Source organism: Numida meleagris, chromosome 3 (assembly GCF_002078875.1).
Source record: "Numida meleagris isolate 19003 breed g44 Domestic line chromosome 3, NumMel1.0, whole genome shotgun sequence".
In the NCBI taxonomy this organism is placed as follows: Eukaryota; Metazoa; Chordata; class Aves; order Galliformes; family Numididae; genus Numida; species Numida meleagris.
In genome coordinates, this window is record NC_034411.1 from 60,619,322 (window position 1) to 60,646,295 (window position 26,974).

Here is a 26,974-nt window from a genome sequence, read left to right on the forward strand (position 1 = left end):
TATTTCCTATTATTTTCTTATATTTTTCCCAATTATGCTTGTTGCAATTTTTTTTCCCTCTAGACTACACCTACATGATGTATTAGTAGTTAGCTAGAAGTTGCTCAAACACACACATTCCTTTATTCTCCTCCTAGCCCCATAAGGCTAACTGTCACCCTCGCCAGCTGGTACTATCCAGATTAAAAATAGACATCAGCTGCACAATTGCAAATTTCTCCTGAGGATACCAGCAGCAGGAGAGTTGATTATAATTCTTCATACAAACAGCATCTAGAAACATATTAGAAATGACATTCTTCTCATCTTCCAAAGCTCTTAACACCACCCACTCTTGCCTTGCCCTCAGTATCTGTTTTCATCATCTCTTCAGGATAATCAGCTGCCTGCTACTAATTAGTCTTGATAAACTAGCAAAGATATAGTCCCATTAAATTACTGGCAATAGACGTGAGGATTTTGACTTCTCAAAAGCAAATTATTAACCTCTGGTACATCAGAACTGTGAGTAGGACTCATTTTCCTTTTCATACTTCAGTATTTATGACTGTCAAAGCACTAAAGGTGCATATTTCTGTGTTTCCTGTGAGTGAATATGAAAAAGAAGACCAACCGGTAAAATTTCCTTAGGAAAAATGAAAAAAGGAGCATCACCATTTCAAATGAAATTCCATCAGTTCAACTACACCTTTAAACAGTGGAAACATTGAAACTAATTTCCATGCTTACTACGATACTTAAGTATAAAAAGGATTGCTTAAACATGAGGAAATAATACTTAATGTCATGAATCAGAGTTAAACTACCAGTGCTTTTGCTGACTTCCTGAGTTATACTGAGTGAATCTGTCTAGTGTTTTCAGACGGGAACAATAATTCATTTCTTCCTGACTTTGGGTCTTATGTCAATGACACTTTGACTTCTGTTATTTTCTCTTTTTAACATAGTATAATATATAGCATTATTATTTTATTTTATAGTTTTATTCTTTCATTTTAGGCTATTTTTATAGTACAGTATTATGGCAGCACCTGCGAGTCCCTGCTCCCCTTAATCACAAAAGCTGCGAAAAGCAAATTGGCCTTGCTTAGACTGCTCCTAGACCACTCCTCCTGCTCATTTTCCACCTTACAGTTGACATATAACCTTAAAAACAAACAAACAAACAAAAACCTCACAAAATAAGTAACCAGCAAAATACAAATTCAGCAACAAGAGAGCAGACAAAAGCAGGAACCGTGTTGACAGAAACAGAAGAATCTCTTTGTGATAAACCATGCAGGGGTGGTGCTTCTTCAGTCATGCTCTAGTAAATTCACAGATAGCTGAGCCCATGCTGTGTCAGAAGACTGCATTCTTTTTCTCGTTTTCCAACCCAGATTTTCCCAGACCTGGGGCTTCACAGTGCATAGCCAATACCAGGCTGTTGTTAGGCACTGCAAACTGCTGATAGTGGAAATTAGCTTGGTGAGGGATGGGGGAAGATAGTGTCCAAACTGCATTTTCAGCAGGAATTTTCTGTAAAGCTGCCTGCAGTACAGATCCTCAGCAGACTTTGAGGGCCTGTTCTGGGTCAACAGCATATAGATATATTGGCCTGCTAAAAATATAGATGTCCCTATCTTCTTTAAGCATCTTTAAATGGTCAGTTAGAGGTCTACTAGCTTCCCTTCTTCAAGTTATTTAAAACAAAAAACATGCACGTTCTGAATATCCACACAGCACTCAAGGTCTTGAGAAGCTGGTGTCAAGCAGCGCTCATATTTAAGAAAATAAAGTACTTATCCATTCAGTGCCCAACAAACAAAAAATGGAAAGGTAATTTTCACATCTGCTTGATAAATAAAAAAATAAGAAAACAATAAAATACAGCTTTAAAATACATACTCCTTTGCAATAATTTTATAAAATGTGCTGTCATCTCATGAAGAATCAGGATGGTTGCCGTGGTGATGAAGATTATCCTTGCTGCTACTTGATTCTGTCAGCTTTCTAAACATGAATTCATAATATTTAGGATTTATTAACAATGTGTCACGTTGATAGAGACAAATTACATACTTTAAACTGACCATGTAAGTCTTCTATGATATTATAGCCAGTTTGTCAACTCATCATTAAGATATGATGTGATTACTAGAAAATTAAAGCTCGTTGTCATAAAGAATGAGGCAGTATCAAAACTCTGATCAGAAAAAAAATCAGTAGAATAATCTAATGTGTTTACTTATTTTAAATCTTTTGGAGTTAGCCAACAGTCTCTATTTTCTGTCTTGTAAATTAATCAAGATCAGTATATATTGAAACTGGATTTATTTGTGCTGGGAAAATTTAGGTTGTAACATGATAGAATTGATGTTTTCTAGGCTGTAATACTTTATGATAGTTCTAAGTATAATAGGAAGTTTGAAAAGATATTTTAATGATGGCATATTTTGCAGTATATAAAAATACGTATACACACACATGTACTATGAAGATGTATTTCACTTCAAGGAAGTGAAATGAACTCTACCCTCTGAAGTGAGTCTGTGCAATATATGGAATCCTAACTGTAGCAGAAAATTTGGTGAAATTCTCAATCTTCCTGTCTAGCAAGTATCTCTGTATGTGCATTACTGCAGAGCTTGTGTCAATAAACTTAATTACTGACAAAATATGAAACTGATTTAGATGGCCACCTCTACAGTCATTGTTCCATACACATTTTGCAGTCAAAAGTAACAAAAAGAAATTTGCTAAAATTACAGAATTTTAAAAACTTTTTTTGAAATAAGAATTTATACATTTTTTTTTTACAAGAAAAGGATTTTTGGTAGAGAAATACTTTAAAGATAGTGGGAACCCAGTGGAGCTGAGTTATCTTGAGTCAAGTAAGGGCGGGTCAAGGGTAAATGGTTTTGAACTGAAAAAGGGTAGATTTAGACTGGAGATAAAGAAGACATACTTATTATTTTTTTACAGTGAGGGTGGTGAGAGAGGGGAAGAGGTTGCTGAGAGAGATTGTGAATGAACCATTGGAAGGGTTCATAGTCTGGCTGGCTGGAGCTTTGTGCAGCCTGTTTGAATAGAAGATGATCACAGATGATCAGATGATCACAGAATCATAGAATCTCCAAGGCTGGAACTTCAAAGATCATCCAGTCCAACTGCCCACCTACCTCCAGTATTTCCTCGCTGAATCATGTCCCTTAGTACAATATCTACATGTCTCTTGAACACCTCCTGACTCAACTATCTCCCTGGGCAGCCTGTTCTGGTTTCTAACTACTCTTTTAGAGAATAAATTTTTCCTAATATCCAACCTGAATTTCCCCTTGTGCAACTTGAGGCCATTCCCTCTAGTCCTGTTGCTAGTTATGGAGGAGAAGAGGCCAACTCCCACCTCACCACAACCTTCTTTCAGGTAGTTGTAGAGAGTGATGAGGTCTCCCCTGAGATTCTGCCTCTCCAGACTAAACAATCCCAGTTCCCTCAACCACTCATAATAAGACTTGTACTCTAGACTTGTACTGGACACAGTACTCAAGGTGCAATCTCATCAGTGCTGAGTACAGAGGGACGATCACTTCCTTGTTCCTGCTGGCAACACTATTTCTGATACAAGCCAGGATGCCACTGGCCTTCTTAGCCACCTGGGCACACTGCTGGCTCATGTTCAGCTGAGCACTGGCTAATACTCACAGGTCTGTTTCCTCTACACAGTCTTTCAGCCACTCTGCCCCAAGCCTGTAGCATTGCCTGAGGTTGTTGTGGCCGAAGTATGGGACTTGATCTTGTTGAACTTCATTCCATTGGCCTCAGCTCAGCAATCCAGCCTGTCAAGATCTCTCTGTAAGGCCTTCTTACCCCCAAGAAGATGGACGTTTTCTCCCAACACTCGTGACTGGTCACCAGCTGGATTTAATTCCCTTTACCACCACCCTCTGGGCCCGGCCATCCAGCCAGGTCTTTACCCAGCAAAGAGTGTACCTGTCCAAGCCATGGGCTGCCAACCTCTCTAGGAGAGTACTGTGGGAGACAGCATCAAAGGCTTTGCTGAAGTCAGGTAGACTACGTCAGCAGCTTTTCCCTCATCCACCAGGTGAGTCACTTGATCGTAGAAAGAGGTCAGGTTAGTCAAACGGCATCTGCCTTTCATGAACCCATTGGCTAGACCTGATCCCCCAGTTGTCCTGCACATGCCATGCAATCTCACTCAAGATGATCTGTTCCATAACCTTTCCTGGTACCGAGGTAAGGTTGTTGAGCCCATAGTTCCCTGGATCCTCATTCTACCCTTCTTGTAGATCTTTAAGGGTCATATAATAGAACCCTAGAATCATAGAATAATTTGGGTTGGAAGGGACCTTTAAGATTATCTAGTTCCAACCCCCCTGCTATAGGTAGGGATTCCACCCTCTAGACCAGGTTGTTGAAAGCCCCATCCAGCCTGGCCTTGGATACTTACGGGGAGGGAGCATCCTCAGCTTGGCTGGGCAACCTGTTCCAGTGTCTCACCACTCTCACAGTAAATAATTTCTTCCTAATATCTAGTCTAAATCTACCCTCTTCTACCCTCTTCTAGTTTAAAACCATTTATCCTCATCCTGTCACTGCATACCCTTGTAATAAGTCCCTCCCCAGCTTTCCAGTAGCCTTCCTTAAGGTACTGGGAGGCCGTTATAAGATCTCCCCAGAGCCTTCTTTTCTCCAGGCTGAAGACCCACCTCTCTCAGTCTGTCCTCGTAGGGGAGGTGCTCCAGGCCTTTGACCATCTTTGTGGCCCTCCTCTGGATCCGTTCCATCAGCTCAACGTCCTTCTTGTGTTGGGGGCCCCAAAACTGGACACAGTACTCCAGGTGGGGTCTCACAAGAGCAGAGTAGAAGGGCAGAAACACCTCCCTTGACCTTCTGGTCATGCTTTTCTTGATGCAACCCATGATATGGTTGGTCTTCTGGGCTGCAGGAGCACATTACTGGCTCATGTGGAATTTTTCATCAACCAGCGCTCCCAAACTCTTCTCCTCTGGGCTGTGCTCAAGCTATTCTCCACCCAGCCTGGATCTGTGCTTGAGATTGCCCTGACCCAGGTGCACAACCTTGCACTTGGCATTGTTGAACTTCATAAAGTTTTCATGGGTCCCCCTCTCAAGCCTGTCCAGGTCCCTCTGGATAGCATCCCTTCCCTCTGGACTGTCAACTGCCCCACTCAACTTGGTGTCATCTGCAAACTTGTTGAGGGTACACTTGATTCCATTGTCTATGTTGCCTACAAAGATCTTAAATAACACCAGTCCCAGCACAAATCCCTGAGGAACACCACTCATCACCAGTCTCCACTTGGACATTGAATTGTTGACCACTTTGAGTGCGGCCATCCAGCCAATTCTTTACCTAGTGAGTGGTTCATGCATCAAATCAATTTTTCTCCAATTTGGTGAGTAGGATGTCATGCAGGACAGTGTTAAATGCAACCATTCTAAGTTTCTATGATGAATAAACTTTTACAGTGAGGGTGGTGAGGCACTGGAACAGGTTGCCTAGAGATGTGGCTGATGCCCTGTCCCTGGAGATTTCCAAGCTAAGGCTGGATAAGGCGCAGGGCAACCTGATCTATCTGCGGATGTTCCTGTTCATTGCAGGGGAGTTGGACTAGATGGCCTCCAGAGGTCCCTTCCAACTCTAAGGATTCTATGATTCTATTATTCTTATATTTGTCCCTGTAGAAAGTGATTTGTCACTTAGTGGGCCACAATCATATCTTTATGTAGGATGATCATTGAGATGGCTGAGATATTACTTTGGTATCTATATTGTTGTGCAAAGGAAGTAACTGAACTTTCTTTAAATGCATTGTAAGGAAGGTAGTCTGGAGCAGTGGCACGGAGAATTTCTCAGATATGCTCAGAACTGGGGAGGAATCCTGTAGCTGCAAATAATCTTTGTCTTGCACTATTCCTTTGATCACATTACAGAAACAAGTTTATGTATCCTTTTGAGAGGAACAAGAGGGCAATATTTGAAAATCCAGCAGCAGGATTCTCTCAGTAGATGGAAAAATTATCTTCATAAAGTTGCATGAAGAAAAATAATCCAAGCTCAGCTGAAATACAGTAAATCAATATAACATGATTTCTTCCTAATCACAGCATTTGAGGTTTATAGAAAAAAAAATGAACTACACACCCAGGCTGCAAAGTACAAGAAAAAAATAGAACAAAAGTCCTTTTGGCTCATTGACATCATATAATTAGCTTAGTTATGCTGCCATACATAGACAGCTAACAGTAATACATATTTTATCCTTTGTTATCCTTTATCTCCATGAAATGAGATCCTTTCTGAAAGCTACATAGCCTGATGTTGTAGCATAGTTTTGTTTCTCACGAACAAGGCAAAATCTTTGTTTTGGACAACTTACACCATCCAATAATAACATTCTATATTTATTTATAGTGCGCAAATCAGAGTGTTGGAAAGACAAAATACCATTTGCTACTGTATCTCTTTCTCAATGTATGTTCTGTTACAACTGGAGCAAATAACTAGTGAGATAAATAGAACATTTCAACTGTCTTTAACAAATATTAGAGTAGCTCCTTAGAGTTGAGAAGTAATATGCAGTTTTTTTCTTTCTTATATTACTTTGAGGGCCAGAACACTTGTTACTTAGACTCTAAGGATCAAATCTAACCCTAAAAAAAAGGAAGCAATGAACTCTGGTGAGATTTGTATGCGATTTTGTCAAAGATCAGTTTGATCCAGAATTTTATATCAGTTTTCCACTGAAGGAAAATATGTGTTTTGCCATAAACCAGATGCTCTGTTTATCTGGCACCTCTAATAAATGGCCTTTAAATTTCTACCACTGTAAGCAAACAGTGCTATGAAAGCTTGATTACCACATTTTTCATTTTCTGTATAATTGTGGTTTTGGCAGAATAAGAACCATAGGAAAAAAAAAAAGCTATGAAGCTGTGCAGCAGTAGTAACAGTACCAATGTCCCAGGTGAGAAATTTTATTTAGAAGGGATGGCATAGCAAGGACAGATAAACACTTTACCACTTTCTCTTCTAACAAGGCATTTCTTAGCAAAAGGAAGTTATGAAATGTGCTTTAGTATACAAAATGATTAAAATGAGTCATTCCTAGAAACTCTGATCCTAACCCGGCAAATTTTATATCTGTTTGTAATTTGTGTACAGCTTTGAGTCTGTCTTTAACTGTGAGTTGAAGTCACTGATTGAGAATCTGAAATCTAGAAAATGTAGTGAAAACATTACCTTTGAATTAACTTTACCTTTGAAAGTTAATTTGGAAAATATAAAATACTAATCCTGGCACGAAACTAGAGATATAAAGAGAAAAATGCTGAATAAAAGCATGTTTTTTTTCTGATTCATAACCAACATATGTTACCATATAGCTGTTGCTGATGTGAAAAACTTGTTCTTGACTTCAAAAGTACTACTGCTGCTCAATTTAAATCAGAATAATTACTAAAGTAATTTACTGTTATGATTTTTGTCTACTTATTTTGTATGTGTGCATATATATAGGCATATAGAAACGAAAAATGATAAATGAATTTTATTGTATATAATTAAGAATATGCAGATGATAAAGTCATGACCATGCTATAATATTTGAGCACTTAGTTATTTTTATTAAAATAATTAATCTGATATTTTCCTGTGTTAAAATTACTTTAATATTCATGAATAAATTCTGCATTGCATTGTTTTCAGAAATTCATAAAGAGAAAACAGAGAGATATCAAAAACGAACAACACCGAAAGGTAATTCTTTTTTTGTCTATTTACCTACATACATGTATGTAACATATGCTGTATTTGCCAACTGCATATGTTACCATTATTATATTATAAAATAATCCAGTGATTAGTTGGCACAGACTGTAAATAATGAAATTTTCATTTATGCCTTGGAATTAACAAATAGTGTCATTTTGAAGTTGTGGGGTTATACTGTAAACTCAAATTCATAATAAAATTTTCTTGTCCACTGCACTCCAAAGAGTGCAGACAAACTTCCTCTGGTGCAAAACACATAAGTGTGTTGGGCAAGAAAGAAAGTATATTTATAGGCCAGTGGGTGCCATCCAAGTTAGGCATAGTTAAGAGTGAGCAAGGTGTGTATCAGAGATAAGAAAAACCTCCATTATAAGAACCTACTTTTTTAGAGTGTTTAATGTCCTCTAACTGGCACTTTCCAAAAATCCTCAGAGGAGCTGGTTTGAACTGGTTTTCAGAGGTCAAATAAACAAATATATTTCCTGGGATATGTGCAGATTTTTTACCCAATGAATCCTCCTCTGGAAAGTTTAGGCCAAATGAAATTTGATGAGCATCTCTTTGATGTACCAGTGCTGTGCTCAGTAATGGCAGGAGGAAGCAATGGAAGTCTTATTAAAAGTAACGTGTATATACATACACTCTCCTTCACACAATTATATTCTTTACATATACATATATATTCTTAATAGGTTTTTATAGTATTTTACAACTCTAGTGGTAACTTTCCAGCTCTGTGCTAATCTGGGTCATGTGGAGTGCCTAGAATCTCTTCCCCAGTACACAATGAATCATGTAGTATGGAAATGAATTTTTTAGGATGCCAGTGGGTTAGCTAAGTAATAACTAACTCAGATCCATTAGTAAAGTATCCTAGTTAGGGACTTTTCAAGCTCTGTATTCTAAAACTACAGATGAAACTGCAGCCTTGACCAAAACTACCTCTTGTGTACAGTATAATCTGTACAGAAATGCTTTGCTTTACATGGAGGAATATTAATGTGGCAAAGATGATCACAAAAATATTATAAGATTCCAGAAAGAAAGCTATTGAAGTGTTACTAGTTAAGTCTCTTTCTGCAGTCTTATAATGCAGTCTTTAATTATTTGATCTACTGAAGCACAGGACAGTTTTTTTTATTATTACTTTACTTTTGTTTCTAATGTTTCATAGAATCACAGAAAGTTTTGCGTTGGAAGGGTCCTTACATATCATCTAGTTCCAACCTCCCTAGTGAACCTCACGCTTCACTAGATGAGGTTGCTCAAAGCCCTATCCAATCTGCTCTTGAAAATATAATTTTTCCATTTCACAGAATCATAGAATGGTTTAGGTTGGAAGGGACATTTGAGATCATCTAGTTCCAATCCTCCTGCTATAGACAGGGACACTTCTCTCTAGACATGGGTTGAAGGCAGCCTGGGATAAATCTCACACTGCAGGTGGCTTGACCAGCACAAGCAGATGGCAAAGCTGAACCTCAATTCAGATGGTGGTAACACCATCTGACTGCTTCAGTTAAACCTAACTTTAAATTGAGGATTTCTTCAAGAAGGATAATGTTAGAGCCATCTAAGGTTACTTGGATTCTGAATGAAAGCGTCTACACAGAGATTTAATACTTTCTGACTAATGCACTATAACTTCATTGTACTAGTCCATTTATCTTAACTTCTGTGAGTGCTGATCTGTGGACAAGCACTTAGCTGGAACAAGCAATCTCTACTTTGTGCTTGTTGCACTCATCACTTAGCCTTACACTAAGCAGTGGACAAAGACTTACTCAGCTGGAAACTATTTTTACTTAGCTTAAGTGTGGAATCAGTTCCTCCTCATCTCTTCTTTTTGCACTTATTTTTATTGAGGTTGGAGATGTTAACCAATACTCTGTCTCAGACATTCTAATTAAGAAAAACAGTCTCATTTCCCTTCACTATGTCTTCCATTTGATGCTAAATCAAATATAATATTAGATGATTTACATTTGGAAAACCCACATATATGCTACACTTCTTGTTTTTAATTTTATGTGAAATAAATAGCAATATTCTTATATGATTAAACTCAGAATACATTATTAAACTGCCTTAAATTTTTCCATTATAAGCTGCTATTTTAGTTTATTTATAAATTTACCACACTCCAGTCACTGAGGACAAAATTTTTCTTGCTTGGCTTTTTGCCTCAGGCCAAATTTTCATTCAAATGCATATAAAAATGTGTCAGCAATTTCCAAAATCTAGGTTAGTGAGCACTATGTTGGGGTACTGGGTTTTTTTTTCAGTGCTAACACCGGCCCATTCTGAGCTTATGCTTTTTTTTTTTTTTTTTGTATTTACAAGGAAGTCCGAGCTAATTTCTTTTATCTGTGGGAAAATTTCAACTTAGACATTTATTACAAAAGGAGATTTCATTCTTCTTATTTTCGTTTTCTGGGTGAATCCAGCATCCTATTAAAAAAAAAAAGATGTGATATTTTAATTACAAAGTCTGTGATAAAGCAAATAAAATTGTTGAATTAAAGTAGAATGGGAAGCTGTAGATTCAGCATTTTTCAGCTGAAGAGTGCTTGACTTAACCAGCTTAAAAACATTTTTATATAGTTTCTCTTATTTTGTATATATACAAACATTTTTATCAACGCTAGTTTGTTTTTCAGAAACATCACCATATGGCCAACTTGGCTTATTTCTAATCCTAACATAATTCTTCCACCTAATCTCTGAGGGCTTGAGAAATGGGATATATTAAGACATTCACAAAAATAATAGATATCCAGGTAACTAAATATGGAAAAAAGTTATAGACGAGGAAATATTGTTTATGACAGAGGGTCCAGGACTATTTATTAAGCTGAACATGAAAGCATTTGAAAGGAAAAAAAAAATTAATGCACAAAGGAAAAATCTTATTCAAGTTTGTCAAATCAAAAGCTTCAGTGGACTTTGGAGTCCCTGTTGCGCTGTGATTGAGGAAGCAAAAATGGCCAGTCATCACAGTTATGAAACATGAACCCTTTGATATTTGGAAACATCTGCCCTTCCCATATAAGTTCCTATCCAAAAGCCATAGCTCTTACTGTGTCTATATGAAATAATGATAAACATTACAATCTGAGATTAGCAAATTTTGGACTTACTAGTGATTGACTTCAGCCAATCATGGGGAAGAGAAGAATAGTTTATGCTTTTTCCAACCTTGTCTCTGTTTATCCACATTCCAGGCTCCCTGCTCAGATACATCAAGCTACTTTTATTTTTGAAGAAGGAGCCAATTGACGTCTTTGTGTTTTTACCTTAGAGTCCACAAAAATGTTAATATTTCTTTGCATTTGAGCCTTCTATATGATTTTGATGACTAGAATGACTTTTGGATTGACCACTTTAATGCCTGGTATGATTCAGTTAGTAAATTTTGTGGTTTGTTTTGGTTTCTTCTAAAGATAAAAGATGCTAGAGAGAAAAATAAAAAGGATAAAACAGTTTTTAAAGGATAGTTTGTCTCCTTTACGCAAGTTCAGTGGGTAAAAGCAAGCATTCTTACTTCATCTATGTTTTTTGAGATAGAAACTATAAAGGCTTTTGTCTAGTATATATAAGTTCGTGTTTAACTACCAAATACCATTAACTATCATAGAGCTATTGCCTAATTGTTTTCCTGTCCCATCCAAAATTGACAACATGCTGCCTTGAAGTATTTTGCACAGTGCTTTCACTTGCTAATACAGATGTAAGATGTAACAGCATGCTACAGTTTCTGCAAAAAATTCGCAGCCTAAGACCTTCTCTGGATGTAAGGAGAAAGCAGAGCATTTTTCTTAGGTATGCTATTAGGTGTCCTAACATAATTGAATGAGCTAGCCTGTCATTCATGCAATAACATATTGCTACTTTGTTCTTCACAGCCTGTTTTTTAGTGTAAATTAACTGTCCACATTCCATAAAGGCTTTGAAAAATCTCAGTGTAATTTGTTTCTACTGTATTGCTAATTGTTATCAACAATTATTTACCTATTATGACAGGAAATGTATTTAGATAATGCAAACACATGTGAAGACATAATGTAATTAGTGAATGTTTGGAATGATTTTTCCTAAAGACATGAACCTATATTTTAATGAGGAAATATTTAACCAAGAAAAAATATGTTTGCACCTCTATTAAATTACATTTGCTGCCAAACTGGTGAAATGAGTGTATGCAAAAATATTACTGTGTTTGTGTATAAAACTCACAGTTGTCTTCTAACCAGGGTTATGTTTTCTGTGGTTTACTTGAGTACAGAATCTTGAGTATTGCAAAGAAAATAACTTCCCACAGAAATTATCAAAAGCACTGGTCTTTTAGAAGTGGAGTTTGACAAGGAATATGTTTTTCTGAATCATTAGGATGTGGAATACAACCATATCCATAAATATGATCAGAAAGTTGAGTGGGTGATAGAGTCCATAATGATCCAAATTTGCCTGCTTCTAGCAGGACATGTACCTTCTTTCAACAGCTGTTCCTCCTGAAGTTACTTTTTTTATTAAAAGAAACATATTCCTATTAATCCATCTTGTGGCTGAAGTAACATCTAATAATAATAATAAAAAAAAGAGCATGGAAAGCAATATGCTAGCCATTTATTGTTAATAATAGAAAGCAATGCTGTCAAGAACTGAAAATAATTTCCTCCATCAGAAATCTTAGAGCCACTGTGCTTGTGTAATGGAACAAAACCAGATCCTATATATGAAGGTTGCTGAATAATCACATTCATTTGACAAATTGTGATCCAACATCTGAAGACTTACTCAAAGAATATTTCTCTTGATCCTTGAATTAAATATTGACATCGAGAAACTCTATACAAGATCTAGTGTCTGTTACTCAGAGATAAAATTCATTTTTTGCTTTTACAAATATTTTCTTTGATTACTTTGATAGAATAAAATGCGTACATAATACCTGGGGACTACAGATTTACCATTTAATTTGCTGTTTTTATATTTCTAGTAATTCACAGAGAAAAGCCTAAAAAACAAGACAGAATTGAAAGGAAGGAACATCTGAAAGGTATGTATTTAACACTTAATCTTTTTTTCTTTTTATCAAAGTCTCAAAACTGCCAGATTTGTTGACTCTTTGACCCTTTTGTAAATCCCAATTACGTTTAAGGCAGAGGAGGTGCTGTGAAAGCCTTGTAGAAAGAGAATTAGGTTTTTAAAAGCACTTTGGATTCAGCACTCTGCAGAAAAGCTAAAATTATACTCATAAATTAATGACTAAGTTTTTACTGTATTATTAACTTATGTAAAAGATGCCCAGAGCTTAAATAGGTTTCTTTTACTCTCATTGAATAAATCCAAGAAAAATATTTTTCTTTAGGCTTAATTCTGAGCAAAATGTAATGGCTAAATCACAACATACAGGGTATGAGACCTGCCTTTAGTAATATTTTCCCCAGATTCATTTGGAGATACTAAAGGGAGAGCATTAGAGAAGATCTGAGAATGCCAGTATTTTGCTGAAACCTGCCTACTTGTCAAAACACTACAAGCCTTCTATGGACATGACTTTTACATAAAACTCTGATTAATGAAGTGTCAGGGTGGAGGACGTAACCCACTTTGGAAGAACAAATAGGTGTATGACCATAAAGAATCACCCAAAATAAGGAAAGACTAATAATATTGAGGCATGGCTGATTTATTTCAGAGCAAGACAAGTCTCACAACCAAAGTGAATATGCACTTTCTGAAATTTCTGAATTTTATCTTTCTAGTTGTCTCCAATTGGAGCCTTTCCATTTTATATAAATAATTTAAAATAGCAAGGCTGAGTTAGAAAGCCTGACTAGAGGTTAATGGCAGGCACATAACTTCAGGTGTCTATTAGAGTGAATATTTATTACTAGTAAATGGAATAGTTGTAACAAGAGAATATTTTTCTTAGATTTGTCAAAATGACAGAGCAAAGATTATTATGTCTCATATTACAACATGAATGTGTCATTAAGACATCTATTTTTTGCAGAAAACTTGAGAAATTCTTTTATTTCCTTTGAATGAGAAGAAAATTCAATGTTTTTAAATGTTTCTAAGGATGGGGAAAAAAAGAATACCTGAGCAAATGAAGAAGGATAAGGATTGTTAAGCTTCTCTCAGTTTTTATGATTCCTACTAAATCCTTCTGCCTACCTGATATTATTGTCTGCTATATTCTATCTGAAGGTGAATGTATAGTTTAGTTTTTTCTAGTGAACTATTGGTACAATTATTCCCATAATGCTACTGTGGGTATAGATATTCTGCATTCACTAAGGAAGACTGTTTTAGATGATATATTTTATTTTAAAATTACGACTGTGGATATGTGTCTTTCTAAGGCTCATTTGATTGTAGAATGCCTGAAGAAACCCATAATTTTCACAGAATCCCTGTATTTTAAATGATTATTTTCTACTTTTCATATATTCACTTTTCAAGATTAGCATATATAGAGAGTAAATAGCATCCTAGTCTAATTTCTAACCAACTTCTCTTTAGTTTAGTTTAGAAAAATCATCTAATGACACAGAGAATAAATAGCTGCCCTTAGAAATGACTCAGTCAGCTATGTCAGGAACTCACTCTGAGGTATTCCATTGCTGTACTGCTAAAAAAACATGAGAGCCTGAGTGTTCCCTGCCCTTCTTTTGCTTCCAGTCAGACACGAAATTCAAGCTACTGTTAAAGATCTTCCTTATTTGCTCATGTTTGCCAATGGAATTTTACTCAACTGGGGTGAAATTCCCACAGGAGATATAATTAAAGCCAGCCTGCAGTTTCATGGCTGAAAGTGCTGAAGTGCTCTTAAATCCCCATGCTTATGTTCCATTGTCTTGAAAATTGCTGCTTGAAATTCTTAGAAAGGTGAGTGGGAAATATTATGTGAATGGCTGGATATCATAATCCAGTTTCCACTGTCAAAATGTTAGTTCTGTTTTGCACGTACCAGGCAGCTAATTATGGCTTTGGGATCATCATTTGTCAGCAGGTGATCTCAGCTAGTGTTACTAGCTATTCATATCTACTGCTAGCTATCCATATCCATTGCTAGTTATCCATCTCAAGCCAGCTGGCAAGTGACAGAAGTTCCATTCATGCATGTGGCACTCTAGTGCTCCAAGATTGATTCCAGAGTTTTACAAGACTCTGCCTGAAAGACAATGGGGTGGTCCCGATGATTTCCTGCTTCTAGTGCATGCAGCAGCATTTGCTATGAGCTCTGTCTTTGTTCTTGACAGTTTTCTGAAAAACTGCCTTCAGGAACAGACAGACAATTGCAAGAGATGTTCATACTGTAGAAAACAGTTGGGCAATGTTACTATGATTTGGAAGCGGTAACTTATTAGCCACTGTTGCCTACTAATAATCATGTATGGTGTATGCTGCGCAGATATGCATAGGATAACACGATTTGTCATTTCATCTCTGATGGCTTAACTTGGCACAGTTATTTTTTATCCTTGTTTCTTGTTCAATTTTTTTATATGAAAACTTTTCTTCTTTTCTAGTGACACACAAAGACAAATTGGAAAGACAAGAAAGAACTGAAAAAAGGGAGAGGCATACAGGTATAAATTTAATGTCAAGATTCATATGTTGGTGTACACCAGGAATAATTTTCCGCTTCACTTCCATTCATGTATTCTTGAAATTGGAAAAAATATGATAGAAATTTGAGTGGAAGTTTTGTAAAGATTTGCAAACATATGGACTGACTAGAATTTTGTATACCTCATGCATTTTTTTTTCTCTGTTTTTTTTAGGTTGGTTTCCTTGACGTGTTTATTTTTTGTGTGTGCGAATATGGTTGGGGTTTTTTGTTTGGTTCTTTGGGGTTTTTTTTGGAGAGAGAGAGAGAGAATATATTTTATACTCCGAATTAATATAATTTCTCAGAAATCTCTGAGTGTGTCCAGCATTGACAGTAAATATGGTTTCTAAGAAAATATCGTCATCCAAGAAAAACCTCGAACATGAAAAGAGAAAAAGAAAACAAACGTAACGAAGCAAACAATGTGGGGAATAAATAAATAAAAACACAAACAAGAAAAGAATAGAAACAAACAAACATTTTAATTACAATGACTAGCTCCGTTTCATAGGCATTGAAATGACCAGAACTGATACTTTAAGCATTTACTTGCAATAAATAGGTGTCTAGGACTTCTTTATCTTCAACAATTCTAATTTTCATTTGAAACATCATCACAAGCCTGGAAAACAAATAACAATTCTCACACATACATTTCTGTATTCTGAGTATAAACACATATGCCAAAGTCAAACAAATAGCTGAATGTTTTCACACATCTGGTCCTGGTAGGGTACCTCAGTGAACAAGAATGTGCATAGATATCAGTTCTGTTACTATGTAAACATAAACTAACAAAAAAGTCAGAACCCACATTGGAAAATATTCCTAACTACGCACCACTAAATGACTGCTGCACAACTCAGGTGTATTTTAACCAGAAACCTTGTCACTTTAGTGTACTTTATTTCAATTTGTGAAGTGGAAATTAAAAGCAAACAAAAAGCTCCAAAGAGCATTAGTTATAATGCCACTGCAATTAGATTTGTAATTAATTATAGTGTTCAATCATTCGTGGCTGGAAAAACTGTTAGTCATTATGTGGAGTTCAGAAAGTCCTTCAGAAAAAAAACCAACAAAGTAATAAACAAGAAAGCTCAAAAACAAGAATGAACCAAAGTAAACCATTACACAAAAATAGTAAATAAAAATACTCATAACTCTTCTTGACTACTTTCCATCATTAGGTTACATTTGTGCTAGAAAGGCCGTTCTTCCCCTAGCCAGCGACAAACTTCAAAGGTACTACATGAATCTTTGACAATTCTGACCATGTGTTTTGACATCAGCAGCAGACAGCGGCAGCTGATTCAATCTTTCTGGTTAACCATGGTGCCTCGGTGGTTCTTAATCCTTTTTTCTCCTTTTTCTCACACATTTGCAACATTTCTCCTTTTTAACATCAGTTAATTTTGTTGTTGCTTATTTCTAGCAATTCACAAAGAGAAATCTGAAAAGTCAGAAAAGCCAGAAAAAAAAGTGCCTTCTAAAGGTAATGCCAATTGTTATTGGATATTGTACAATTTTAGATTTTTATCATTTATGTAGTTGGGGAACACATGGAGATGAGTATGTAAAGCTTAAAACCGTTCTAGTCCCCACAGTACCGTCTGTGGGCATTCTCACTTTTGCTTGAGCAGATCTTAATCAACCTTTAAGTGAAGTGTACAGCGTATATTTCTTGCTTAGTTCTATTGTTTAGATGCACAGAGGTAATTAGATTTAATCAGGGGGATTTGAAAATCCAATCAGCTTTCCCCATGCTCTCATTTTTTAGGACTAATATCTATTATAGTTTGGTATTTTTTTGCTCTTAAGCTTTCTTCATTTTCTTATGCTTTTTTCTCTGAAACTATATATTTCTATAATGGAGTCAGATTCTAGTCTTTGTCTCTTAGTTTTATGACATTTGAATTAATCTGATGATGATTAATCTGATGATGACACATGAATCTATTAGCTTTGATTTTAATCTGTTCAGAGAATACAGATTCAAATGTCAAAACTTCAGGTGGCAATGAAAAGAGAGAAAATGTAACGACATAAAGACTTAAATGACTCTGAAAGATAAAAATCATCATCCAGTCTATCTTTAAAATGAATATTTGGAAGATCCTTCTACTGTTAGTATACAACCTGAAAGTGTAGGATTTTTTTTTAATAAAATGAAATAACACACAAGTAATCTGGAGAAAATAAATGCCTAGGTGTCAGAGTAGTTTTGAAAACTAAATAACTTCTGAGAATCACTGAGGTATTCCTACTGAGCAACTAGTCTTTTTATCCATTACACTTCTGTTAGCTAACCAAGTAATCACTCAGAGCTTTAATTTATTAAATGTAATAGTAGTATTAATGTATTTAATGTAATAGTAATATAGTAATAGTAATGTAATAGCAGTCACAACTCTGTCTACTAGCTGAAAAAATTTATGAAACATTTTTCTTCTTCCTCCTTTGGCCAATTTGTAGCTAGAGGGATTTGCTGCTGCACTATGAAATACAGGCATGCTTCCGTAGTCTTAAATAGTCTATATGCAGTATAAATCCCTGTGGGTGGACTTAGTGCACAGAGACACTCACTGCTTTCATTGCTTTTTGAGGTATGTTTATGCCCACAACATGCTGACCTATTCATTGCCAGGTTAATCTCCGTCTTGTCTGGCGTCTCCTCTGAACTGCAGCATCTATCAGCAATGTTGGACAGACATTTTAACGTCTTGGAAATGAGGATGCTCAAGGCCAACTTCAGGGAACAAATAAAAAATATACTAGAAGACTTGTATCTAATTCCCCCATTGTCAGGAGATTTTTTTCTATGCCCAATAAAAAAGATCTCTTCAATCCCTGCTAAATATTCCAGAAAATTTCATTGATATGAATTATATTTAAAGAGATCATCTAAGACACAGTTATCCTAAAAAATAAAAAAAAAATAAAAAAAAATAAAATTAAATAAAAATAAAACTATCAGTCATAGAGACATGTAGGTAGCAATTCCAAGTGAGAATTCAGTTAGGATGGTTGTTATCATTTGAAAGAAGAGTAATTAACTGTCAAGCCTATTTCGTATCCAGCAGTGTGTCTGGATAGCAAGCATACAAGGAAAGATAGAAGTCAATTCATAAGGTTTTGACTGCCTTTCTGGGACATCCACTGTGTAAATACATTGACTTCCTTGTACAGACATAAACTCTCTCAGACTGAGCTCTGAAGTGAGCAGCAACCTTGTGGGTGTGTTCATAGCAAGTCCAAGCTAAGAAACCCCTTTTTCTGTAAGACTAGTGAGACCAGTATGGTCACACAGATTACTGTTGGCTTGAATACAGGAAGAACAAGCCTATGCCTGCTCAGGGCTTGTGCAGAGCAAGTTTATGTCATTTGGAATATACAATATAAACATTTCCTAAAAATCTTCATTTCTGTATGATTGCATTGTCTTCTGCTTAAGTGATTCTGAGCAGATATTTTGAGGTTTTTACCTTTGTGAACCTGAGAAAAAGAAGTAAGAATTTTACAAAAAAAATGTATAACATTAGTCATGAAGAAATGTGGAATGTCTAGGAATACTGCTGTGTTTTAGCAATAGTTTTCTCATTTATTTGTTTATTTTCCTAATATACAACTGTACTCATTTCTAGTAATTCAGAAACACAAACTTGAAAGACATGAAAGAACTGAAAAGAAACCTCCTCCCAAAGGTATTTATTTATACATTTTTTTTAACCAGAGTTTACTTCAAAATTAATAAACTTTATTTAATTGGAGCACAGAATAGAATGTATATGAAAAATCATCTACATGACACAAAAATTTGAATGAATTAAAATGTTTTAAGAGCAACCAGATGTTAGTTCTATGCATAATCCACTTAAAACCTGTTGAAATTTCAATGACTGAAATCCAAAGAATCAAGGAGTGTAGGGTTGGGAGGGACCTCAAATATCATCTAGTTTCAAACCCCCTTCCATGGGCAAGCTTGCCACCCACTAGATCAGTCTGCCCAGGGCCCCATCCAACCTGGCCTTGAACATCTCCAGGAACGAGGCATCCACAGCTTCTCTGGGCAAGCTGTGCCAGTGCCATATGACTCTATGAGTAAACAGTTTCCATCTAACATCTAACCTAAGTCTCTCCTCTTTTATTTTAAAACCATTCCCCTTTGACATATCACTATCTGTCCATGTAAAGGTTCACTCTCCATCTTTACATACTGAAAGGCCACTATAAGGTAATTCTGTTTGGAAACCCCCTCACTGCTGCAGGGCACATTATGAATTGTCCTGTCTCAGACTAGTCATTCAACTTGGGGAACTGGTCAAAGAAAGACTCAAAAAACACAAGACTACTTGGTCAGAAACCTAGAGCTAATCCAAAAAAGCTACCCTCACAAATAATCATACTTTAAATCAACCATACCTAGATTTTAGAGCAGAGTTTCACTCTGAACTCTATAGTTAGTCAGACTTAATCTGGTAGTACCTTCTATATTTGCTCGATTTATGACAAATATTTGTCCCCCTAGTTTATACCGTAAAAATTAGCATATTGTCATTAGACTATTTTTATTTACAATTACAAGACTGAAAACAAAAATGCTTGCATCTAGTATTTCTGTCTAAATCTGTATGGCTTGGAGGAATTATAGTTTTCATCAAATCTGAGCAATATGTTGATGATGAAAAATATTCATTAGTAACTACACAACATAAGACAAAATGTTATTATTATTCTGGGGGAAAAGAATGACACTAAAAGTTTTTCTTGATTACGTGCAGAGGAGAAGAAAGCAAAGAGCGCCAAAGTGGAAACAAAAGTTAAAAAGGAAGTGAAGGATGGAAAAGGAGAAGCAAAGATGGCTGAGAAGGTCAAGCAGACGGAGACTAAAACAACAGAAGTTGGGTTAATAAAGGCCAAACCAAAATTTAAGGAGGAGAAAGCTCTTCAGACTCTTACTAAATCGGAAAAGAAAGGTAAACAAAATGAGGAGGAAACAGACGAAGATCTTAAAAAAATAGTAGACAAAAAGGAGAGAGAATGAAGTTAGAACTGGCAAGGACCAAAACACACCCATGAAAAAGAAAAGAGCAAAACAAATTCCAGCTGCATCTCAGGTCTCTAGATGGAAACTATCAAGAATAAAATAAGTTTAACTGAAATAACCAAAATGTTCTTACTGCTTTTTTCATGGCTGAAGATTCATTTTCAGTTTGAACCCTCCTTTACCGAGGACCAATGTCTCCAGTAGGCTGGAGTCTTCATGGATTTCAGTAGAATGTTATGTAGCGTATTGCAAGTAAATTTATTTCGGAAAATACCAACTGCCCAAAAACCTGTTGGAAATTCAGTTTATTTTCTATATCTCTGTATGTCCTCATTAACAATTATTAAAGTAGCAACAAATGAAAGAATGTGCAATCATTTGTATTGCATCAGAGTATATGAGACATTGCCACATGTATAATCATGTATGACATGATTATATGCCTGCCTGATGTAATCTGATGTGAGTGCATTCCAAATTTTTCCTAAAAAGGAAAGAAATGCCATTTCCTTGATGAAAGGAAGAAATTAAATTATAAAATAAGGAATCAGTAACCATCAACACAAAATGCAACTGTTAGCTATATGCTCCTCTTTCTCAGAGTCAGCCTGGGATGTTACACTGCCAAGCTGCTATGAATGTTCTGTGCCTTGATACCCCTTGACTATTCTAGCGAATTAGATACAACTTTGTATGAATGAAGGAATCAGGACCTAGCTTTCTGTAAGAATTGCCGCTGCAGACACAGGATTATTCTGACATCAATACAGTTAGCTCTGCATTGCATAGCACACCTATCTGATCATTTCAACTGATAACCACAGATATATTATTACCGCTGAGCATCAAAACAGCTATTGCTACACAGCAATCTCTGTCTGAATATCTGAATCTAACAGGACAGATCCTCTAAGAATGCTGTAGTCATCAGTCCTGGACACCTTAGGTGTTGTCTAAATTATATATTTCTAGAAATCCGAAGGGAGAGTTTTTGAGACATAGCCCCCTTTCTGACATACGTAGTTTCCTGTGAGTATTTTTTAACATGTATTTGTATTTTAGTTATCTTTGATTTTCACTTGAAATACTGGAGCCTGTGAGGTATAAAATCAAAGAAGCATCATTCATGCTGTTCTGATGAAGGAGAAAGTTCTGCAAATTGTTGAGTTCCTCTTGGGAGGTGCAAATCTCTTTCAATTTTTTTTTGCTATGGCAAGGTTTTGGTACACAGTGGAATCCACTTCATACTATTCAGGTTAAAGTTCTCAAAAAGCAACTGTTGTGCAGATGAGGCACTTTACTCCCTTGATAGAAACATGTTTAAAGTGAGTTGGGGTCAAAGAGAGCAATAGATAGAGGTGGGGTGTGGATTGTTTCTCATTTAACTGATAAAAATTAGTAAAATGATCAGTCTTAACATCAAATATTAACATATCATTTTGTATTCTATTTGTAAATCTGCTTTAGATTGTGACCCCAGGGACTGTGCACTGTGCACTGAACCATAGCAGGTGGACATGGAAATGAGCAGCTGGAGCATAGAAAGAAAGGAGTCTCTTAAACTGTCCTTATCACTGGAGGTAGTTACACACATTCAGTGAATGGTGCCTCTTTCACTTCTGTCCTTTTCACCGCAAACGGATGCTATCCAACCAGATACTCTCAGAAAATTCAGATCTATATTTCAGACTCACTGTGACCCATGATGATCATGATTTTTAATTTAAAATGCTCTAGCCAATGTTTCCTCATCCTGCAGTGCTCACTTTTCCTTGTTCAAGGGAGTAGTTTTGCCAGCATTTCCTGGAACAATGTAAAAAGCATTGCAGTAATCACAAGGAATTATTATGATGCTCCCACTGTTATATCATTCCTTAATAAAATTAAAATTAAAAAAGATAGTTCATCTCGCAAAGTAAATCCAATGAAGTCAAGTGACAAAGAAATATCTATGACTGCTTTTATTAATAAGAATTTATTTCCAAACATTGAGATGAACTTTCAATCATGAGGTGAATATTAGTATCACTAGGATAGACTTACAAGGTGAAAACTATCATATGAAATTCTCATCTGAGCAGGAGAGTTTAAATTAAAATGAATTTTTAGCCATGAAATGTTGTTTGGAAAATCATACTCATTTGAAATTCCTTATGCTTCAGTCTTTGCCAGTTGGCAGAACTGAACTTTAATGGAATGTTACTGTGCACCTTATTATTTCATATACAGTAGAAAAGCTATTTTTATTATTCAGTTTAGAATTCTGCCTTCAATTTTTTTACAAATCCCATTTTTCAGGAGTTGAGTTACTAAGAAGATACTGCAATGGGAAGATTAATACACAATCTTTCTTTTTAGGTGTAATCAAGACTATCACTTCTTTTTTATGTTTATCCAGAACAATAACGCTTTTATGGTTATCAGAGAAAAAAAATGTCTATTTTGATTCTTGTTTGTATTGCTATCATTAAGAAACATATTATTTTACTATCAAGGAAATGCTGTGAGCTGCTAAGTCCCTCAGGCTATGCCTGTATCGTAACTTAAATAGATTCAGCACAAGCTTGTACTCTGTCCTGTGACAGCCCATACAGCTTATGTCCCCTGACAGTTTAGTCCCATTGCCATTTAGCAGTCTATTACACAATGCCTGGAAATAATCCAGAGGCTCTTCCAAATTGGCAGCATGGATGAAGACAGACAGATACTTTTAGCAAAATAGGGGTAAGGAAAATTCAGGTTTCTGGGCATGAGCTGTCCCCTGCCTTTTGCTCTCAGACTAAACAATTAACCTTGGTCTATTTTATGTTTTTATACAGACATAAGCTGATAGACTGACTCAATGAGGCCCTATTTCCAAGCATGTTGAAATCAGTGCAAGTACTTTGCTGACTTCAGAGGGGCTTACTGAGAATACAAAGCTGTACACACTTGTTTCTGCTTCTACTTTCCTCCATCACCAGCCCCAACCCAACCATGACAGAAAATTAGCCCATAGGTTTAGTACAGATATTTCAGCCAAAACGTTCAAATTCCTTAAGGATGGAATCCAAGACTGGAGCTGACCAAAATGATAAATTTGGATTCCTAAATACAAAATCAGAAACTATTATGGATAGTCATTAAAAGCTTTGAAAGCACTCATGGGCTTGTGTATGTTCTGGCAAGTTCGGTCCAAGTTCTACAATGCTGACTAGAAATATTTTACCCTTGAGTCTTTAGTTACAGAAAACAGTTGCATGGGCTCTTATGGACTACTAGAAACAACTGGTTCAACTACTACTGGTGCTCTAGTGAACTCCGTAAGAAAGTAAATAATAAAATTCTATATTCTTAAGAATTTTATTTTATATTTGTTTTTTTATTATTATTTTTTTTACATTTGAAGCATTTCAATGTCCGTATTGTTTTGAAGCTGGCAAAGAAAGTGGCCTTATAGGTGCGTAGGAATGAGATGTAACTGGAGATGGAGACATGTAACTTGTGAACCTTGGAAGTATGGGGTAACAGTCTAGGACAGACAGATTAATTTGCTCAGCCCCTTTACTCAGGGGCCGTTGTAAACTGTCACAACTAACCAGAGCTGGGATTCAGTCATCAGCATTAACTTTGGAAGATAATGTCCTCTGCAGTCAATTGAGACAACATGTGTTTTTCTGTCCAAATGGAGAGTCCAGCAATAATATTGCAATTCATTTGCACTCAGTTATAATGGTTGTTCACCATTCTTAATGTTAGCAATTTTGATCGAAGTCTTATTCTCTGCTTATATATAAAAGAAATCAGTAGACAATCAACATTTCTGAACTCTGAGTTTCATGTGGGTACAGAAGAGTAAATTTCTGAATAGCAAAATTTTACTATATAAAACCAAATTTAATATACACGTTATATTTATATATGTAAACATATATGTAAATATTAGTGTTTGGAAAATAATTGTGTAGTGAAATGATAAAATTCTGTTGAAAATCACATTGCTACAGAAGTGTAAGTACACGGAGCTCTTTTTATATTTCTATTCAATGAATTTACATATTGATTATACTTTTAACACAATATTAACAAAATACTGTGATATAAAAGTTTATTGAATTTTGCTATTGTCTGATTGAGACAACAGAAAATGGATTTGCAAGGACATGAAATAGTCTTTGGGCCATACAGCAGTTTGCACCATGCCTCTGTGGGGAACAAGGCAGTACGCTGCTGAGCTGATCCACACACTGCAGGCCAAGAAGAAGAGTTAGTGGCTCTGAGGTAGCTCTTAAGTGTTTGACTAGGTGGCTTGCTGTCATATCTGAACAGTAAATTGTCTCTTTCTAAAAATGTGTAGAAGTCAAATCCAGGGGAAAAAAAACCTAGTAAGAATATCCCCCAAAATGGGTCTTTGCATTGCCAAACTTCATCTTCACCATTAAATAGAAACAACATTTTAATTTGCTTTCTTCATTATTCTTTTTTCCTCTTTGCTCTACTAGATCAATATGCATTCTGTCGCTATGTGATTGACATGTTTGCGCACGGGGATTTTTATCCAGGTACTTTCCTACATCATTGAACTTCTAACATTCTTCTGTTTTCCTGAGAATTTCTGCTTCTTTATGCACTGAAAGTGTGATTTGTGTTGCTGAAAGGTCAAACAAGTGCAAAAAAGATTGTGCAAATAGTTTTAATAAAGCATAAGATCTATTGGCTGTCTTATTAAAGCTTTTAATTTTCTGTCTTCTACGCATGAATTAAAATTAAGGTTATGTTAAAAGTAGAGTCAAATGAAGGGTACAGAAATTGCTAAAATATTCCATGCTGCAAATAGCAAGCCTTAACCTTAACGGAATGCTTCAAGAAATGAACTGTTGTTGCTCTTAGTATACGAAATATCTTAGCTGAGCCATCACCTCTGTGCTTTATCTTCCCTCTTCCCACATCTCCATGCTTATCCATTCTAACACACAAAGTTCTTAGGCAGAAAAGTAGCTAACGCTACTGATCATGACTGATTACCGTCTCATAATTTTAGATCAATTTGCCCAGACCTTATTTAGTTGACACTGTTCCTTCTGAAATCATAATGGAAATCATCCAACACAACAGAACATGATAGAGAGGACATAATCCTAGAAACTATAAGCAATCGTATCTATGAAGAATCAGGGATAAAACATGAAGATACATCCTAAGCATTACAAGTTTTGTTTTGTCGTTATTTGAACAAGAAGTTCTCCACTGGTACTCATCCGAATTGTCTGTGTTTCATTATCTCTACTTTGTACCCTTGCTCTTCTCTTGATGTGCTCTGGTACAGCCAAAGCTAGGAAACCCTAAGGATGTAGCTGAGAAATGCAGTCTCTCAAAATGGGGAGGGTGAGGACACAGTTATTTGCGGAGAGAAAACGAATAACCTTGGTATGTTAAAGGGTGAATGTTGGCCTTTTCTCAAAGAATGACATGGAGAGAGTCATAGTTGCATTAAAAGAGAGAAAAATATTATATCACCTCTGGGTTTTTTAAAGGCAGTTAGTTATAAATAGATGGACTGATCTTCATCTAGGCTCAGAATGTGAGAAATATTAGAAAACCTTCCAGAGACCTTCATTTATGCTTTAATTTACAAAATAACTCCCTGTACCAGATGTGATTCACCCAGTCTCTGGCTTTACGCTGCTGTATCATTAATAAAACAAAACGTGGAGATCTCTCTTGGAGTTCTCTTGACGTCTGCAAGCAGCTCTGACATGTGTCAGAGCCCTTTCTCCAGACAGCTCCCTGGGCTATTTGGCACTCTCCTAAGGCAGAGCAGACCTGCTGTGGGAAGGGCATTTTGGAGAAGATTGCTTTCCAGTTTTTACCTTTCCAGACACAAGAAAACTGGAATGACCTTGAAGGAAGGCATGGGGATAGACAGGGGTGTCTGTAGTGAGTTGAATTTCAGAAGATAAAATACACAGCTATCTGCTCTTTCTTCCTGATATTTGCCATGCACCTCTTCACTGTGCTATGACAGAGTTGTGCTGAGAAATCACAGAATAAGCATAGCTGAACAGATATTCAGTGGTCATTGGATGGTCAGTTACCTCTACAGGTAAACAAATAGAGAGACAGCTCAAGGCCTCAGAAAGCAGAAACAAATCATAAAGGTGCTTAAATAATCTGATTTCTAGGAAGAAGGTAGCTCCATAACTTAGGGTTTCCAAAAGTCCAGGGTGAATCCACCTGTGAAACAGATGCTTTTTGACTTGCTAAGTCATTTGTTAACATGAAAACTTAAATGTTGTGAATGGTTGTTGTGGAAAAACATGACGTATATTTGTGAAATTTAGGATAAAATATTGCCTTCAAAATCAGATTTAGTCAACTCACAGTCTGTGAGAAAAAATGCTGAAAAATTCAGACCATGTTTCTGAGAAGCAAGGTAAAGGCCCTATGTGCTTAGTTTTGTGCTATTTACAGAAATTGCTGAATGCCACTGAACACTTAGCGTTTGCTACTGCTTTTCACATGTAATGCGC

At 36.1% G+C, this 26,974-nt stretch overlaps 1 protein-coding gene and 1 long non-coding RNA gene across 2 annotated transcripts; both read left to right on the forward strand.

The window, feature by feature from the left end:
- On the forward strand, positions 455-15,398 carry LOC110397090. Its single transcript, XR_002437535.1, has 4 exons — positions 455-504; positions 7,732-7,782; positions 12,797-12,856; positions 15,339-15,398. It is a non-coding gene; the product is annotated as an uncharacterized LOC110397090 (long non-coding RNA).
- Positions 15,804-20,578, forward strand: LOC110396378 (triadin-like). Its single transcript, XM_021392001.1, has 3 exons — positions 15,804-15,828; positions 16,854-16,913; positions 20,200-20,578. The coding sequence occupies exons 1-3, from the start codon at positions 15,804-15,806 to the stop codon at positions 20,460-20,462; spliced, it is 348 nt and encodes a 115-aa protein (XP_021247676.1). The 3' UTR covers positions 20,463-20,578.

Excerpts from the sequence above, each read along its gene's own strand:
- LOC110396378 (XM_021392001.1), top strand. The coding sequence starts at position 15,804 with ATGAAAAGAGAAAAAGAAAACAAAC. Across the intron at positions 15,829-16,853 it reads AAGAGAAAAAGAAAACAAAC|CAATTCACAAAGAGAAATCT; the intron begins GTAACGAAGCAA and ends GCTTATTTCTAG. Across the intron at positions 16,914-20,199 it reads AAAAAAAGTGCCTTCTAAAG|AGGAGAAGAAAGCAAAGAGC; the intron begins GTAATGCCAATT and ends GATTACGTGCAG.